The sequence below is a fragment of the Danio aesculapii genome, chromosome 11, assembly GCF_903798145.1.
Source record: "Danio aesculapii chromosome 11, fDanAes4.1, whole genome shotgun sequence".
Taxonomy (NCBI): Eukaryota; Metazoa; Chordata; class Actinopteri; order Cypriniformes; family Danionidae; genus Danio; species Danio aesculapii.
The window spans coordinates 22,892,805-22,912,958 of record NC_079445.1 but is presented as its reverse complement, the minus strand read 5'-3'; the positions used below and the strand labels follow the sequence as shown (position 1 = coordinate 22,912,958).

General features: G+C 33.4%; 1 protein-coding gene and 1 long non-coding RNA gene across 7 annotated transcripts; both read right to left on the bottom strand.

Moving 5' to 3' along the window:
- Window positions 1–1,855: 1,855 nt before the first annotated feature.
- On the bottom strand, window positions 1,856–16,196 carry si:ch211-86h15.1 (uncharacterized protein LOC558435 homolog). Of its 6 annotated transcripts, XR_008838554.1 has the most exons (7): window positions 15,954–16,196; window positions 14,898–15,364; window positions 14,706–14,770; window positions 10,749–10,865; window positions 3,295–3,422; window positions 2,358–2,760; window positions 1,857–2,190 (listed from the first exon to the last, which is right to left on the bottom strand). XR_008838554.1 is itself a non-coding variant. In XM_056468522.1 (6 exons), the coding sequence occupies exons 1-6, from the start codon at window positions 16,132–16,134 to the stop codon at window positions 2,408–2,410; spliced, it is 1,311 nt and encodes a 436-aa protein (XP_056324497.1). In that variant the 5' UTR covers window positions 16,135–16,196; the 3' UTR covers window positions 1,856–2,407. The 6 variants fall into 6 exon arrangements, 5 of the variants coding, with proteins under 5 accessions (XP_056324497.1, XP_056324499.1, XP_056324501.1 ...); XM_056468522.1 differs by having other exon boundaries at window positions 1,856–2,760; XM_056468524.1 differs by lacking the exon at window positions 10,749–10,865 and having other exon boundaries at window positions 1,856–2,760.
- On the bottom strand, window positions 5,838–7,718 carry LOC130237547 (uncharacterized). Its single transcript, XR_008838555.1, has 3 exons — window positions 7,084–7,718; window positions 6,773–6,864; window positions 5,838–6,525 (listed from the first exon to the last, which is right to left on the bottom strand). It is a non-coding gene; the product is annotated as an uncharacterized LOC130237547 (long non-coding RNA).
- Window positions 16,197–20,154: the final 3,958 nt, after the last annotated feature.

Sequence of the window (20,154 nt, the reverse complement as noted above, 5' to 3'; positions counted from 1 at the left end):
ACAGGTTTACTAATACAGTGTAGCCTATTCATTACTCGGTAAACACAGTCTATATGACTCTTCCAGCATCATTCAGCGGCCGGAAGGCATGTGGGTTAGCAAGGCTAATCGTAATGTAGATTTCTATTGACTTTGCTATTGACGTTGGAGCTGTGTGAATGCAAATGTGCGGCGTGTGGATTGTTTGTGGTGTTGCGCTCACAGTCACAGCTCTCCATTTGAAAAGGTCTCAGTGTTGTGGCTCAACAAGTGAGCTCTAATAAATTGAATTAGCATTACGCAGGCACATAAATATTTCTGCTTTTGTGACTGTTCCGTTTGCAATTTACAGAAAGTGGATTAAAATGGCTTCATTCGACTATGAAGAGGACAGTGGATCACTTCTGCCCTCTAGAGCGTGAAGTTGGTAATGCAGTCATCAATTCACGTCTTATCAGTCCAATGACCTGTTTATAAATCAGCGTTTCAAGTACAGTCGAAGACAAAATTAATAGCCCTCTTCTGAAATTTTTATTTCCCTGTCCGCCTTCACATAGTCTGTAGATCCGTTTTTCTAATTATGTTGTTTGTATACGTTTGCCAGTAAATGCAGGTAGGCTATTTGTGTGTGTGAGACACTACACAAAAACATCCAAAACGGCGAACTTAAATATATACAGGCCCATAGCCAGGGGTCTTCGGAAGACCCACCCCTCACTGACAAAGGTCCAGAATTTGTCCCATCCATGAGCTTATTTGTCTTATTTTGACTGCTATGCCAAATAGTAAAAATAACCCATCTAAAAAGGCTTTTATACCAAGCGGAATCCTAGTGTCACATGGTTAATCAGGTTTGGCCAATGCAAACAATTATTTTTCAAGAGTCCAACATCCAGGTCTGCAAGAAAACATCTGAGTTAAGTGAAGTTATCTTTCACTAATGTATTGTAATTAAATAGAGAAAACATTTCACAGGTAACTTTTATTCTAAAACATCAAAAAGCGTGGTTATGATGCCTATGCGACAAGCTAATTCAGCTAAAAAATTGTGCTAAAATTGTAACTTAAATTCAGTAGTTAAATATCATTATTAAATAGAACAACAACAACAACAAAAGCAAAACAGCAAAAAGAACCACACATTTTATCAATGAACTGCAAACTACATACTACTACTATTACTATAAATAATAGTGGTGGTAGTAGTAGTAGAATTACTGAAGGATACAATTATAATACTACTAAAAAGAAAGAAAACTATTAAATAATGTTTATTATTACTATTATTATTTATAATTAGCATTAGTTGTACAAAATAACAATAATTTGTTGAGATATAAGATACAAGTCCATTTGGAGTCTGCTCGAATTGTAAATTTAATAATATTTAAATTAAATTGTATTTAAATAATTATAAAAATATCACAAAATTTAGGCATTGTTACGTTAAAAAAATCCAGGCATTGTTACGTAGAATTAATAAAAAAGTTACTAGCATGCCGGCATGTAACAATGTTTAATATAGCTGTAAGAGCAGATTTTTACTTGCATTTGTACATGCCGAGTGATCATTTTAAGGCCTCATGACCACATTTGACAAGGTGGTTAAAATTTCAATTGTTTCAAATGTGATTTGTGGAGTTTTAGTGTATTTTGAAATGAAAGTTGATATTGTAAAAAGGACCAACCATCATGTATCTTTTTTTTATGTGCCATGGTTCTGTTGTTAATAACAACTGTTTATACTGTGACAAAACATCAACACACCTAAGCAAATCAGTGTATAAAATGACAGCTTTAATCAGACAAAACTCAGCCTTAAAAAAATCATTAAAATGGCTGACAATAAACTGCAGAAATTGTACTGATAGTGAAAATAATTACACCAACATAATTACTTTAAAAACAGCAATAAATAGTCAAATATGTTCATAAATATACTAGCTAATAAACATCTTGTCAGTAAGTGTCAGTTCAAAAATTACCATTTACACAGCATTTGCTTAGCCTTAAGCTGTGGTTAACCCTTTCTAGTTTTTCTTGTAAGATTTAAAGTACAAAAGGAGTGAAGTGAGAGTAAGTTATAACAGATTTTGCATTTTTTTGTGTGAACTATCCTTTTAAATTGCATACCTGTCCAATTCAGATCAAGCATCAAAAAAACTGGACCTTTAAAAAATGTACCAACACAAGCTCTTCAGAGATAAAGTTCTGTGGAACAAAAACAAGGTAAAATCTTTATGAAGACGAGATGAAACTGTTCTCCACACATTCCCTCAGCGGTTCATGTTACTAATGATACTGGATCAGAACTATTGATCGATCCGTGTGCGTTCATAAAAATCACCTACTGTCGTATTACCCTTCAAATGATTTACCTTGACATTTCCAGCTGAGTGAAGAGCTTTAACCGGCGCTGCTCTTGGTTTCATTCTGTTTGCAGTAAAAGAATGCATTTTTTGTAGTGTCTGTTTCTAGCGCTGGAGTCGATGAAGGTCTTTCCACAGCTCTGGCAGATGTGAGGTCTTTCTCCTGTGTGGATCCTGACATGTGTGTTCAGGTGGCTTGACTGTCTGAAGTTTTTTCCGCAGAAGTGGCAGTGGTAGGGTTTCTCTCCGGAGTGAATCCTCAGGTGAATTTTCAGCAGTCCCGGTGAGCTGAATGTCCTGCGACACACAATACACAGATACCTGTGCTCTCCTGCACCCTGCGCATTTACTGACAGTTCTTCTTCATGGTGAACGTTCTCCAAACAAATATCAGCCAGGCTTGTCTTGGACTCTAAAGCAGAGGTAAAATGACACTTTGATGTTTATTCTGTGTCTAAACTAGAAGTAAATCACCATATCTGACCTTTTTGATCCTCGCAAGGCATTCAACATCTGTATTTCTTTTTAACAATTAACATAATTACATTTTTAAGTAATTTTTAATTTCAGGTGACTAATATTATACATATATATTGTAAAAACTTTTGGGTTCCACACAATCAATTTGTGTTTGGACAACATGAAGGAATTAAGGTAACTTATTAGTTTTGACAAATTTAAGTGGATTGAACATAAATTAATTATGTTGTCCCCCCAAAAACTCAAGAATTGTGTTGTTTCAGCTCATTTTAAATAAACAGTTTGAACAGAAAAAAAGCAAATGTCATTTTTTTATCATCTTTAACATGTTAGGTGACCACACTCTTAAGGTAATAAATATAATGATTCATAAAACCACTTTGTATGGCAATATTTATTGTCCATATTCACTAGAAATTGTTAAAAATCTTATACAGGCAATGTGTGTGTGTGTATATGTACTTACGTGCTTCTTGTTGTTGTCGTTCTTTATCAAGTGGCACTTCTTCAGTTTGTCGGATTATCTTAACTTTGTGCGTATCCTCATTTTCACACATATTCTTCTTGTTTCTTTCTCGCTGTGATTGCAGTTTACTTGTGGGAAAAAGAAATGCAAGTTACGTTAATGAAGAATATTTAGAAAATGTTAAAAAATTAAACGTTATTTTTGATCGGGTGATTGTCACATACAAATGTTCAAATAGTTAAACCTGAAACCTTTTTACTTATAGTTTCTAGTCTACTTCATCTCATTACGCAAGATTAAAAAGATTACATTATGGTAATGTGGAAAAAAAATGAAAGACAAAAGCACACACATTGCAGCATTAAAACAATTTTGTTCACTTCTTTATTTCAAAATAGCATAAAAATCAGAAACACTTGGTCCGGCTGTGAAATCAAAACTACATTTTAAGGACATAATTACATTGGAAGCTTTAGATGAATGTGTATGTGATAGTATTTCTGTCAAACACTTTACTTTTTAATAAATTATTTTACAATTATGCATTTGGCAGATGTATTTATGCGCATTAAATATATATAAAACATCATTAAGTGCATTTCCTGGAATTCATTGGATGTAGCATTTGAACAACAGTAATACAAGAATACTTGATCCATATTTCTCAGTGAACACTAAAAAACAGTGTAGTGTTGAGCAGAGGACGTGGCCGGCACTGGTTCTGGGATGCCTTGATTATTGTCTTCCTTAATGTTGTCTAAAACCATCTGAAATGCTTTCTTTTTCCTGTACACAGCAGCATTTTCCCTCCACTTTTTCTGTTGCCTTCTTAATTCTAATGGGTTCAGATCTTTAGCGAATTTCACTTTCCCCTGAGATTTTCGTCTTTGATATCTACAAAAACGAGAAATACCAGTAAGTCAAGTGTAAAGCTGATCCTGAGATGCTCATCTAAATCTGCTTTTGTCTGTATGAACACTGCAACGTAGCAATCACCTATAATGCAATGATTCTCAAAATGTAAAGGACAGTGGGATGCTAAGAAAAAATGCTCTTTCAGAAAAAGAGGAAGCAAGAGATTAAAGCAATAATAATAAAAATATGAATCTACCTTTGATCTGACAAAATGTAAAGTTGTTATATAACAAAAACATAACATATGCATAAAAAAACTAATTCACTTTAAAATAAAATGCTTTAATATATAACTAATATAGCATTTGTTTAAAAGAGAGGACTAATAAAGTACACTACCATTCCAAGGTTTGGGGTTTATGGCTAAATGTTTTTAATCACTTAAAATGTTATTTGTGTGCTGCTTAATATTTTAGTAGCCTTTGTGGTAACACTTTATAATAACTACACACTAGGAGTCATTTATTAAGCATTAGCATCTAGTGAAATCATTATTTGTTAAGCCTTAACTCTACATTAATAAACGTTAGTAAGCAGTTTATAACTGAAGCTACAAATGCTCTATTCTTGACTTATAAGAACATTTATATTGTGCTTAATAATTGTTCTTTCATAATTTGTGACTGGTTGATTTTTCATTACTAAATTAAGTATCGCATTATTTACAAATCATTAGTATTTAAGAGTAGTTGGAGGTTTTTAAGATCGTTCAGAATGAGTTAGTAAATGATTAATAAACTATTGAAATCAACGTTTATATATCTTATTATTCAAGCATATTGTAATGGTTATTATGAATGTTCATAAATGCTTTATTAACTCAACTTCATGCAGTTTTGTGACCTAATCTAAAGTGAGGGACTATTTATGCTTTATAAATCCCTTATAAATGACAAGTAAAGGCTTGGTATCACATGAACAATAATCTTTGCAATCTTGTCTAAAAAAATAAAATTACTGTAAAAAAAACATTGTTTAAACATTGCTGAATAACAGGAGTGTCAAAATATGACATACAATTGGATAACAACAATCTACTAAATTTAACAACATAATAAGATGAAATGTTTAAACTATATAGTAATTTTATTTTAGCTAAGGTTGCAGAGATTTATTTTTATTTAATACAGTTTCATTTGTGTATCTTCATTAATGAATAATGTTGTTTATGATCTTTTTTTCCTGTTTAGAATATAACTGACCCTTTACTTGTAATTTATAAGGGATTTATAAAGCATGAATAGTCCTCACTTTAGATTAGGTCACAAAACTGGATGAAGTTGACTTAATAAAGTATTTATTAACATATAAATTAACTCTTAGTATATGCCTGAGTAATAACATATATAAATGTTAATTTGAATAGTTTATTAAGCGTTTATTAACTCATTCTAAATGATCTTTAAAAACCACCAACTGCTTAAATAAATGGTTTGTAAATAATGCAATAATTTAGTAATGAAAAATAAATCATTAACAAAGTATGAAAGTTCAATTGAGCACATTTTAAATGTGCTTATAAGTCAAGAATAGAGCATTTGTAGCTGCAGTTATAAACTGCTTAATAATGTTTATTAACGTAGTTAACGCTTAACACATAATTAATTCCCTATTTGCTAATGCTTAATAAATGGTTCATAGTGTGTAGTTATTATAAAGTGTTACCCAATTTGTTTTTTGTTTAATATTTTTCTTGATGATGCAGCTGAGTTTTCTTGTGTCGTTATAAACCATCTGAAACTTTAGCCAATAGAATTTGGATCTCAGGTATGGCTATAGCAGGTAGAAACCATTAGAACAAACAAAGTTAGGGACTGTTTTACAGTGGGAGTACGCTTGGATTGCATTATTTGCTCAGATTGAAATTGCTTGTAATTATTACCATGTGCTATACCAGGGGTCAGCAACCTTTTGGGCATCAAGTGCCATTTTTATTTTTTCTTGGCTAATCAATGTGCACCATTTGTGCATTTATGGCTCATGTCAGCAAAAGCATTATTAAACATGACAAATTACATAAAAAAAAGACTTTATTGGAAAATTAAACATTTTATATCAAGTTTAGAATTTTCCTCAAACATGTAAACATTTGGGAATATGGTAATAAAACAGATTTGTTGTTTAATTGTGAAATGTCACTCATGGGCAGTCAGCTCTTGAATTGAGAATACACAGCGTCCAATGAAGTTTACAAGTCAATGAAATATATGTACTGGAACAGGAGTCTTGGGCCAGGAAACAAACTGCCAACTCGTTGCTGCTCCAGAAAGGTTTGTTTGTACTCATGTATTCCTTGAAAATGCATATCTGCAAATCCTGAAATTACACAATAGATAATGCTTTACTATGTGCTTAAATTTTAAAAACAGACTATAAATGCAAGTTGCCATCCCAGTGTTTTCTAAAGACAAAACTGCACATTTAAAAGCGATCCCTGACCACCATTCATGTAAAATGTCAAGATGTCAATGTTCTCAAATGAAGACCCCAATATTTGAAGGCGAGACTAATAAACGACAAATATGCTTAACCTAAAAAACAAGAAAGAATATACTTTACCCACCTGCACTTCAATAGCCTTTAAATTACTTGCTTTATGTCCATTGTTATGTCCCTGATAAAACAAATTAATCATCAAGTCATCAGTTGGAAGTTCTGAAAAGGATGAAATTAGATCAATTGTGGTCTTGAGAGTAAAGGGCTTGGTTTTGCAAAAGTTTGACTTTAAAATTGCATTGCAAACTTGCATTCAAAATAGGTGAAAATTGCATTTAAATACTTGGTTTCAGTTTCAATGAGGAACTAAATCTGATGTTTAGTCTTACAATAAAATACACACAAAAAGTCTCAACCAATTAATAATAAAGCTCTTACCTGGAACAGTAAATTTTATCCAGAGATTTATTCACTACAAATGTTGTACATCTTCATAAATTATCCCGAAGAGTGCCCTCAATCACAAGGTGGTATGACTCAAATATTTTAGCATTTGTTCCAGATACGTTGTTGCCAGATGAAACACTGGTGTCCATCATCCAGCAAGGGAAAACTTGTCTTATTGAGCAGTCTTGCAAAATTTCACCTCATTTAACCATGTAAAACATATGTCGTTGTCCATGAAAGACATCTTTTATTACATTTAGACTGCAAAAATAACATCTCAACTTTGTTGACAGTGATCCTACTTGACAAGAAAGCACATTGAACTGATGATTTTACGACCCTGGAGACACCATTACCACGCTGCTTGCTGTGGTGAAATTCAAAGTAACATCTTTCAACAGACAAACCCCATGAAGGCTTGGAGTTGCTTATGTCAGCAAATGGCACCTTTGACTTTGTCCGAGCCATCTGTGAATTCAACATGCTCTAACTTCAGACCTATCATTTCTTTTAGGAGCTTCATAAACAGAAACAAAGAGTTTCAAAGTGGTGAACAGCACTGGCATTTTAGACAAGGACAAATACCAAAGGTTATATAGATATTTGCAAAAAAAAAAAATATATATATATATATATATATATATATATTTTTTTTTTTTCTGTTTTTTGTTTTTTGAGAAAAACCATAATTTCTATATAATGGAAAAAGATGATTAGCAAAGTTCATTTTTATCAAATAACTAGTCCACCATCTTCTTAAATGTGCCACACTTGTGCCATTTTAATGTGCCATTTTAACCTTTTAGTCTTTAGTTAACTATTGTTGGTGACAACTTTTGCAAGGAAGCTTTATATTTGTCATACAAACCTATTACCACTTTGAACCTTTTCTTCACTATTGATATACCACAGTAAAATCATCATTTCGTATACTTATATTCTTATCCTACTGTTGCCATAAAACATATTTTAAACATGTCTCAACATGCTTGAGATTTATAAAGTTCTCATTAATAGTAGCAGTGATATTTCAGTTCAGGCTCCGAGTAAAACGTCAGTACAATATTCATAGAGAGAGAAGGATTTACATTTGTCCACCACTGAAGAAAAACACATTTAGGTCGAAGCCAAGAGAAAACAGGAAATGACAAAACACTGTTTTTACTGCTGCCAAAATATTAAGTCTTCTATGTAGAGATCTCCATGAAGAATGTTCAATTCTTTACAGTCCTCATGTAAAGAAGTTCCTGTGGTACCTTAGTGTTTTGATTATAATGTTTTGATTAGGTTTTACTGTTCACAACATCCAAGCAAGTATTATCTGACCATTTTTTAAGCAACCTTTCAATAATTGTGAACAGAGATCCAGCTGTACAAAATGAATGGTCTTCTCTTCTGTTCTCCAATCCTTTCTCTCTTTTTATTTTCTTTCTCCTATCAAAATCTCCATTCTTCATCTTCTCTTTTATTTGGGAAGAATGTTCTTTTATAAGGTGGCAGGGGCTCTTGGTCAGCTTTAAACTGTTGTAACTTCCTTTGCAACCTGCATCTTCTCTGTCGCTCACGATTTTTTTCCTTCGCAATTTCTACAGCAGCAGCAGTCATCTTTCTTCTATACTCTCTTGCTCTCGCAGCTTCCGAAGCTTTAAACTCAGCAAATTTTACAGGGTCTTCTTTCAAACGGTCCCTCCAGGTCTGACTGCGTCTTGCACTGCAGGCTTTCCGCTTGTCAGATTTTGACACTCCATCCTGACAGACAGATGGTTGACTTTTCCTACTTTTACGCTCAGAGTTACAGAGCCGGATTCTCAAAGACATTCTGAAATGAAAAATGTTACACCGTTTAGTTGAATTATTCAAACATTTACGGTGGAGGGAGGATTTTTTCTTTAAAGAGAATATATATTTTCCATTTTTTTCTTCTGGGACCAATGACAGTGAAAATATCCAGTAGCATGGGTTTTGCCAAAAGAAAAAAAAAAAAAACTCACTGGACTAATGCTTCTTGTAAATGCTAATATGCACATATTGTGAAGACTGCTTTTTCACACACAGATGCTGTGACATTTAAATGATGTGGAAATGGATTGTAGGATTTACCATTTATTTCTTAGCTAGCAAGATTTCTGTAAAGGTGACTAATGACAAAGTGTGTTATGTTGATGTTTGCATGGAGGATTATACTTTTTTACACCTGGATCTATGTGCATCTTTTGACTAGAACAGGTTCCCACACTTTAAAAATATAACGTGAGAATTTAAAATAATTGCCTTAAAATATATTTTGGTATGAAAAACATGTCAAACTTATCCCTCCCTCCAATTCCGGCACATGTGCCATAGGTTGCAGACCCCTGTGATACAGAATATAGCACACACCTGAAAGCTCAACCACCAGTATCTTATAATTTCTTGTTCTTTTACTATGCATTTTTTTTTTTCATTTGATCGGGTGAACCAGTCACCAGCCTGAGTGCACTAGTGCTACCCTTGCTTTTGTGTAGACTTGCCCTTGATTTGAACTTTACTGTTTATAAAGAGGGAACTCTCGATCAAGCTGTATACAGTCAGTTATCACATACACAACAGCACTCCACTTTTTTTAAAGAACTTACCAATCTAAATCCCTCTAACTGGCTATTGTGAGTTTAAATGAGACATTGGTTTGATTAGTTTTAAAGCTCAGTCTTGAAATAAAAATAAAAGAACCTCCTTATTAAATTTTTGGGCATTTTTTGGCACAAACCAATTAATTTCTGACCGTGTTATGGAAATAGGCTCGGTTAACAGCTATTAAATGTAATTCTGCATATTTATACTTATTAAACTGTTAATAAACTGTTACCAAAAGCATCCACCTTACTGACCCCAAACTTTTAAATGGCAATGTATTTATTAAATAAATAAAATTACAAAAAATGCTCACCATTTACCATTCTTTCTTTTGGTGAACATAAAACTGGCACCCATTGACTTCTATAGAATTTTTGCTCCTACTTATAGAAGTTGATACAGCAGGTCCCAGCATAGGCATGGGACGATAACTGGTTTTAAGGTTTACCAAGGTTTGGAAAAGTCAAGGTTTTAAAACCACAAAAATGATCTGTTATACCGTTCCTAAGGTATGTGTACATGTATATGTTTTTATGTGTTGTAAAAAATTCTTTGTTTTGTAAACTAATGAACCTAGCAGAAGTCAATCATTTATTTTAATTATTTAGCCTGACATGTTCACTGTTCATGTTTAACATTATAAATATGAATTGTCAATTGAAAAATTGTAAAATTAAATACTGTAAATGACAAATTGAATATTGTGTTCAATTGAGAATTTTTAAAGTTTTTACTAAGACATTTAAAAATAACTTATTTCAGAGCAGTAATCACAATACCATGAAACCGTGATATTTTATCCAAGGTTATCATACCGTCACAAACTTATACCGGCCCATGCATATCCCAGCAACCAACATTCCTCAAAATACCTTCATTGGTGTTTAAAGCCACATAAGGGAGAATAAACGATGACATAATTTTCATTTCTGTGTAAACTATTCCATTTAGTACACTGTACATTACTAAATACAGTGCATACACTTTCAATGGTAATCAAGCACCTATCCACCTAACCTTTCCTCGTGTAATCTGCATAATACCTCTCTCTCTCCTTTTTCCTGTATGCCTCATGTAGATCAGGATTTCCATATACTTTCTGCTTGTGCTTTTGGGACCTAGCTTTTGATGCAGCCTTCTTTCGCTCTTCATCTGCCAATCTAAACAACAAGAAAGATTCGACCTTAAAAAAAGGAACCGTCATTGGCATTTGCCTTTTCAGTCCCACTAGCCAACTCAAAACAACTCTGTTTTAATAGGAGATTGGACACCTGCAGAACATTTTGTTTAAAATGTCAAGCTTTTCTGTTAGAGGCCTGTCACACACGTGGCTTAGGAAAAGAGGAGAGCTGACTGGCTAAATGGCTTCCTCTGACTTATTTTGCTCGGTGAATGAATGAGATTTAGTTTTTCCATCCAGGTCTTGCTGTAGATAATTTGTAGGAAAATGTCTAAAAATATATTGTCTGTATGATCATACTGGACAACAATCTGTGTTGGGGGAAAGAGCTGCCTGACATATCCAACTATGACTTGCTTCGCTGGTAAAATCCTAAACTACTAATGTCCAACTGAGCCATAAAATCAGACACAATGAATATTGTGGAAGATTAAGCAGAGCCATTAACATTGCAAAAAGTGGAGTCACTGAGGATATTGGTGTCCACCTGCAAAGATAATGCTATTTGCACCTAAAACTACAGATAAATGTGCTATTCAACTGGCTAGTGGGATGACAAGGACCTAAATTTTTAGGAGTATGACTGTAAGATTGACTGTGTAGCTGGGTGCATATTAAATAATAATAATAGTAATTAAAATAGTTCATAATAAATAATGCCAATATGATTTACTACCTAAATGTACGCTACCAGTCTAGCCCATTTCAGGGGTAAGAATAATAAAAAATATATATACATTTTATTTTTATTTATATTTTATTTATTCATGATGCATTAAATGCTGGATATTTTTTTCTCTAACAAGAATCAAGACAGATTCAAGCATTAATAAGAAGAAAAGGCCTGATTTATAGGATCACATGTTTATCACATGATTTATAGGATACATATTTTTTTCCAACACAGAAATAAATAACATTTTAAAACATATTGAAATATTGAAAAAAAAATGTAATTTATTAATAAAAAATAAATAATAATAATAATAGTAATAATATATATATATATATATATATATATATATATATATATATATATATATATATATATATATATATATATATATATATATATATATACATACATACATACATACACACACACACACACACACATATACATACATACATACATATATATATATATATATATATATATATATATATATATATATATATATATATATATATATATATATATATATATACACATACATACATACATATATATATATATATATATATATATATATATATATATATATACACATACATACATACATACATACATATATATATATATATATATATACATATATATATATATATATATATATATATATATATATATATATATATATATATATATATATATATATATATATGTATGTATGTATGTATGTATGTATGTATGTATGTATGTATATATGTATATATATATATATATATATATATATATATATATATATATATATATATATATACACATATACATACATATACATACATATACATATATACATATACATATATACATACATACATAAACATATACAAAAATGTCTAATAAGAGATTTTTCCAAAAGCATAAAAAGTAGTAATATGACTTATGATTTAACAAATAAATTTTTAATCGAGACCCTCCAACATTTATATTATAGGTTAAAGCAATGCAAGTATATAGAAATGTGTGCAACATAAATAAATGCGCCAACTGAAATTAGTAACTACTAACATTAGTCAGTAGTACAGCAACAGTAAACATAAATAAGATCTGGTCCACTTCAATTGTATGTGAGAATCACCCAGCATGAGCGCAAATGAAAGCATCAAAATCCCTCAATCAGCCAGTTAAGCTTTATTTACAAAAAAAAAAAACATATGCTGAAGCTATCATTTTAGTCCACTGCGTTTTTAATTTATGCTTTTTAATAAGGAATGCAAACCTAGCTAAGAGCTCACAGTGACTTTTTGCTATTTTAAATTATGTATTATAATCTACACACACATGCCGAGTTCAGACTGCACGATTTTAGCCCCGATTTTGACTCGCCGACAGGTTTTGAAAAAACGCTGACAAATTCCTGAAACCACAGGCAAATCGGTGCTAGTTCACATGAGTAACAATCACACAGTGTGACGCGATCTGAAGGAATTGCAGATGAGTCGACAACACCTGTGAGATATTTGGCATGCTAAATATCTGGACCTGTTGGTGATTAAAAATCATGCCATGTGAAATGTGTTCTGAGTGAAAATAACATCAGCAATTATCTACAGCCAATGAGAGAGCAGCATCCACAAGTGTGGGTATCTGCAGGCCAGCGGGAAGTTAGGAAAGAAATTAAAAGAGCTTCTTTTAAGTCTATTTGGACCCAAGAAATGGAGGAACACAAGTGGAAATTTGGCAGAAGCACTCGTGCTTGTTTGACATGTCATCTGAGCAATATCATAACCAGGTCGAAAAAGAAAAAGATGGTGAAGTTATTCTCTTCAAAAGTCAGGTGAGCAAAATCAGTACATTTTCTCCCCCACTAAAGGCTCTCATTATGTAGGCTAGTTAATAACAAAAGATATACTATGTGTCCTCACGTTGTTTCCATGTCACTTCCTGCGTGTTTGGTTGTGAGATGTAGTTTGTGGGACAAAGACAAAGTTATCGGTGATTCTTATTATTGTAAATTCATTTAGTGTGAATATGCTTGTCGCCGATCCATCTTGCAGTATAAACACAGCAGCGATGAAATGCTCGGCCAGATAGTCATGCAGTGTGAAAACATGTGGCATAACTACTTTGAATATTGTGCAGTCTGAATCATCAAATCAGTAAAGATGAGTTGAGAAGAAACCAGGGCCATTAGGTAATGCTTGTTCAAGTGGCAACATTATGTCTTCAATGTCTGAAAGAGTGCAACATGTATATTTAAAGTAATTACATTTAAGTAAGTACATTTATTTGTTCTGTTTAGCACAAAAGTGGATATTTTAAATAATACAGAAACTGGTAGCCTTTGACTTCCATGGTCAGTGTTGCCAAGACTGGAGGGCTTTTGATTTGTGCCCGTGGGTTGTTTTTTATTCAGTGGGTTAAAGTTTTTGACATATTGCATATATTATATTTACTCAACATTGTGGCATTGAAACTCTTTATGATCAAAGATACTAGATATTATTAAACAAAGTATAAAAAGGTCAAGGGCCCTAAGAGACTGTGTGTGTGGCCATGCAGCTGTGGCCATTTTCACTTCCATAGTAACAGTTGGCTCTCTGGGATTTTTAATAAATATTAACAAAAACAATATATTTAATTTAATAATTACAAAAAAAAAGTGATTTTTTAAAATAAAATGCATTTAATGCATTTATGTGATGTAAAATATATTCGAACAGTTCGAAAAACATCTACACAACCAGCTGAAGGATTTGGTTCATCAGCTGTCAATCTAAAGGTAAGATGATTATATTTATAAAAAACATTACCAATATACAGTAATTAAAAAAAGGAGAAACTGTATAAATGCATTCAGTGATATAAAATATTTAGTTTAGTGATAGGGCTTATTTTGAGCTACTTTTTGAAAACCTGGCAAGCCTCTCTGTTTGTTTTTTTTTAGTGTGTGTTTTCTTACTAGGAGGTCAGTGGCTGCCTGTTTCCAGCATTCTTCTGCATTTAACAGAACAGTTTGTAATGAGAACTAGTAAAAAAAAAAAAAACATGTCATGACCTATTTAAAAAAAAAAAACACAGCTGGTAAATATTACTAAATTCAGTTTTTAGTTTTAGGCCCTGGATGAAACACCACAGAATCATTTCACATACCTCTCTCTTATCTGGGCCAGGTCCATTCTATGCGGTGTTAAAATCTCTTGATTTTTGTGTGGCATCTGTAAAACAACAACATCCATCAGTTCAGATTTACATAAACCGGTATTACAATTCGACAAGAAATATAATAATTAATACACAGACTTACATTAAAATGCTTTATTAATAATACAAAGACAGACTTACAATAAATGTTTGCATCTTATGTCTGGGGGAGCCAATATGGCAAACTTTGATTTTGTTGATGTCACTTGATTCATCACTGGTCCGTGAATCATCGAAGTCTTCTCTTGCAATGTGCTGATATGCTTGGCATGTGGTACCCATTTCAGTATTAATCTCTGGTTCATTCTTAATCTGAGCTGCTTGGTTAATAAATGTGAAATTATGATTATCGCCGTCATCCACTATTTGTGTTTCAGTGTCTTTGCTGAGCATCTTATTATGGAAAATGTCCACACATGATGAAAAAGAAGATCCCGATTCATTGCAAACAGGCATTTGAACTTCATTCTCTTCATGTTGTGTGTAAACCTCTAGCTTCATATGCATCTCTGAATCCTTCAAGTCATGTTCAGAATCAGATCTCCATTCCTCTGAGAAAGCCTGGATGCATTTTTGTCCTGGAGTCTCGGAGAAGGAAGGTTGTGTTTCTGTAATGCATAAACATAACAAATAAGATACTGTAATCCTTAAAGCTCCTAAAAATGAGGTAAAGTTTGTTTTATATTTGCACATTTGTTCATTTTCATATGCGGTTACATTTAAGAGTGACTTAAACACAACATTAACACTATTTAATTGACTGAGAACATAGTTGTACTTTGATAGTCATTTGGTTGCTAATATGTTTTCCCTATATACAATTTGCAAAGAATACTTTTCTTAATTTATATATTTAAAGGGAAATGCCGAATTTGCGAATATAAAACCAACTTTAACTCAATAAGAACATGGTGTGTGTGTGTGTGTGTGTGTGTATGTGTGTGTGCGTGTATGTGTATGTGTGTATATATATATATATATATATATCAACTAATACATACATAATAATAAAAAAGGCGAAAATATTACTTGGCATGACCCAAACATTTCAACAAGCTACTCTTAATACTAACGTTACCTAATATTTAAACGATAACGGCTGACTTTAAGTGATTGTGTAAACCATTAAACACTCTATCGTAATAAAGAGAAACAAATACACAACTATTTAATCAGATTTACTACGAATCGACTAACCTAAGTCCATTGGAACTCCTGCCTGCTGCAGTCTCCTCTTGAGCAGCTCAATCTCCTGTCTGGAGCGACATATCTCCTCATTATACTCCGAAAATGCATCTTCGACGGCTTTAAATATCTCCTGCGCGGCTAAAGTTAATCTCTCTGTAAGATAAACGCTTAAAACCTGCAATCTAGACATCGCGCTTTGATGAAATGCGAGAAGTATCTATACACCTCTTATTTCCGCGTCCATAACAGATATTTTTCTCGACTATTGTTTTGACAGGGTTCACCCTCTGCGAAAACTGAAATGATCACTGCCACCTGCTGGTCTGGATGTGCGCCGTCGGTGCATTATTTGATATAACCTACTGATAGCGATTACTGATTAGCACAGTCCTGCATTATGGATTGAACATGTGACTAAATGTTGAAAACTTTCATACTACTTTTTAATTTCTGTACTACTCACCCTGTTATTATTGTTCCAATCCTTGATTGTATTTTTTTCTTTTTCAGAAACCACAAAAAGAAAAAAACAGTTCTGTTTGTGCGCATTAAAAGCTTTTAATAAAAACACAAACTTAGCAAACAATGGTCTTGTGTGACAGGTCATATATTGCAAGCATTTTGGAGTTATGTATTTACTGAAATTTAATGTGTTATTTCACAAAAATCCTGACTTTGACTATTTGTCTTTACGCATAATACCATTCATGAAACTATTAGCAATGAAGTTTATGCCGACTTACCTACTGTATGAAGCACGTTTCACGTTATGTTAATAATACACAAAACACATTATGAAATCCCTAAGAATAATGTATAGCTATGTGTAGTTTTTTACTGAGTTTAAAATCCAGATTTTTGAAAATCTGCTGCGACAAAACATTAGCATCAAATAATCAAGTAGGGCCTTCTGTACATGAATAATATTTTCATTAACCGTTTCTCTGAAATTGTTTGCTTTTTATAGTCATGTTGGTGTGGACTTCAGTGCCAATACTTGACATTAAGAATTGTGCAAAGGTAAAACCCAAAGAAAAGAAAAACAGCAGCAACAGTTGAATCAAAAATATACTAGCCTGATATACTAGATAGATATGGTTATGTTTTATTGCCAGGTACCTGCTAGACTGATTAGTTTAAAGGTTTAGAGGTGAAAAACAAAACAGACTTACTGTATCGGGTTTAATGAGCCATCAAGTGGAAAATCGGCAAAATTAGCTTCATAATAAGCAACAGTAGAACTTGGACTTAGATTTAATAAGAGGCCAAATCGGGGTTGAGCTGGTTGATCATAAAGTACTTGAGTTTCTAAACATTCCTGTAGCACTTATAAGCAGCAATGCTCTGTCTCATTGGTTTTTTACCCAAGTCAAAACCAAAACAAAACACAGTTTCCTTTTGCTGCTGCTTTTCTTGTACCTTCTTAGACAGTCACTGTACTGTGTTTCATTCCTTGGACCATCAGGTGATGCCACCTGGAACATTATCATTAACTCTTCAATTTCCTTTTTATTATTATTTTTTATTATTACTATTATTTTTAGATGCATCATCTAAAGGACATTTTATGGCTCCAGAGCCTCCTATTGTCATCTGCTTCTTCAACCTTCAAAGCCATCTGCTTCTTAAATCTTTACTCACCTATGCTTCATTGGAGATATTTAGTCTTGACTAAGTCACAGACTATACAGTATGGTCTTCCCTGTATACTTCACACACTGTTTTCATTCTAGGGATGATGCAAACCCTGTAGAAGTGGATGGCTGTGGCTTCACTGGTTGGAAGGATGCATCAAGATCTTCATAAGGGCAGGAGTGGGACTTGGATAGATCACAGTTCTTTTTGGAGAATACATTTGGGAGCATTGGAAGAAAAACTGTTCTTCTGTTCTTCTTTTGGGAGAATGCACTTGGGACCGCTGGAAGGAAAACTATTTATCAGGGGCAGAAGTGGGGCACAGAAGCACCTCCCTTTTGGTAAATACACCTGAGTGTATCATAAAGAAAATAGTTAATCGGGGGCAGAAATGGAGCTTGGAAGAACTACTAGTCATTTGGAAGAAAGCACTTGACCGCGATGGAGAGGAAACTATTTATAAGGGCAGGACAGGGTCTCGGAGGGACCACTAGTGTTTTGGGAATGCACTGAAAGCATCATAGGGAAAACAGTTTATCGGGGGCAGGAGTGGGGCTCGGTATCAGTCTGTTAGGAGAATGCACTAGTGAGCATTGGAGGGTTCAATTGAGTGCAAGAGGGGACTGTGAAGGATACACCAGTGATTTGGAAGGATCCCTTGAAGTGGAGAACATGGCAGAGATTACTTCCTGCTGTACTGGAAATGGCATCATGATGATGGTTTTGTCAGGGGTGGCAGAGCTGTAAAGTGAGCAGCTGGTACAGTGAGGTGTCCAGAGACACTTGGCAGCTCTGGTATAGTTCTCCCTCTATTGACTTTGAGAAGTAGGATCTGACAGGAGTTTGCTGAGCTTTGACCTACACAAGAAAAGGAGTTGGCCACGCGGCCTTCAGCTTTTCTCCAGTTTCTGTACAGCATGCTCACTTTATTTATCCAGCAACTTTTCTGTACTGTGCACCTCTCTCTCTTTCATAAAACACACATCCTGTCTGCTTCATGACTGACTATTCTTTCTCCATGAGGGTATATTTTAGCTTCCTAGCACAATTTAGTTCTCCACTTATTGATAGTGTACATCAGGGGTTCCCAAACTTTTCAGCCCACGACCCACAAAATAACAATGCCAGTGACTCACGAACACCACATTACTCGGAGATGGTTATAAATATAGACATGTTGCACACACAACAACAGGCCTATATAAACATGAGCATATTGACAACCTAAAAATGTGCAACAGTCTAATAACCATAATTTAATTAGTAATTTATTAATTTGTTTATTATTTACCTCAGCTAATGAGACTGGTGGGCACAGGTCTATTCTTGGTTTAATTTTGGAGATCATTCCAAATGTTCAGTTGTGGCCTGTATTTATTTTTAATGTATTTGATTGACATAAAGATTTCAGAAAGTTTAACCTGGTGCTATAAAATCAATCTGCTGCAGCTGACACTATCACTGTGTTGTTAATCTAACATAAACACACAATCCTATGAAAATTAAAAGGATGATGGCTATTTATTTGCATGTTGATGCTTTTGTTAAGCAACTATTAACTACATTTTTTTATCTTCTGTGGGTTATGGATAAAATATGGCAATTCTAATAGTTTAATACATTTTTTTTTGACTTTTGGAAATCACCAAGCAACCCCCTGTCATTCTCCCACGACCCCCACTTTGGAAACCACTAGTTGAAGGCTACTTATTAGTGATTATCAAATTGCAGTGATTTAGAGTAAACAGTCTGACAAAACTCACATTTTATGAGTTGGTTTATAATATATACTGCACCACCCTCAAGCTCCACTTCTGAGTGCTGTGAGTTTGGGTCACTTATAGCATGCACTTAAAAACAAAACTCATCTCACCGATTTAACCTGAACTGTAAGGAAATAAAAACCTTTGATTCAGGAGTTCAAGATTTGCGGAACATAATGTCCCACATTAAATCTGTCCCCTCAACAAACTAATTTACACCATTTCAACCCCCAAATCAACATATATGCTTTTCTCTGCTTCTAGCAAGTATTACTTTCTGTTTCCATGGGAACATGAATGCAAGTAGGGGTTTCTAATAATACATTTTATTTGTATGTGTTATGAAAATATGCTTTGATAATGACAGAGTGTATTAGCACTGATTTAAAAAGTAATTTTCTTATTTATTATTTATTTGAATATTCTTTGTCGAAACTTTAAAAGCCATGAAATTGAATCAACCAGATATTAGGCAAATCACAAGATTGCAGTGTTTGATTTGAAGCAAAACAAAATAAGAAATATTGGAAGTACAGCAAATACAAAGGTACAATACTTTAGGTACAGTACTTAACAGCTTTCATTCATTTTCCTTCGACTTAGTCCCTTATTTATCAGGGGTCACCACAGTGGAATGAATTGCCAACTATTCCAGCATATGTTTTACGCAGTGGATGCCCTTCCAGCTGTAACCCAGTAATGGGAAACACTCATACACTCTCACACATTACGGTCAATTTTGTTTACCCAATTCACCTACAGTGCATGTCTTTGCACCCGGAGGAAACCCATGCAAACATGGAGATAACATG

Bases quoted from the DNA above. Each gene is read 5' to 3' on its own strand.
- si:ch211-86h15.1 (XM_056468522.1), bottom strand. From the start codon at position 16,134: ATGTCTAGATTGCAGGTTTTAAGCGTTTATCTTACAGAGAGATTAACT. The intron at 15,365-15,953 runs GTTAGTCGATTC...TATGCATTACAG, and splicing joins AGGAGTTCCAATGGACTTAG to AAACACAACCTTCCTTCTCC. The intron at 10,866-14,705 runs GTATGTGAAATG...CTTGTTGTTTAG, and splicing joins CTGGCCCAGATAAGAGAGAG to ATTGGCAGATGAAGAGCGAA.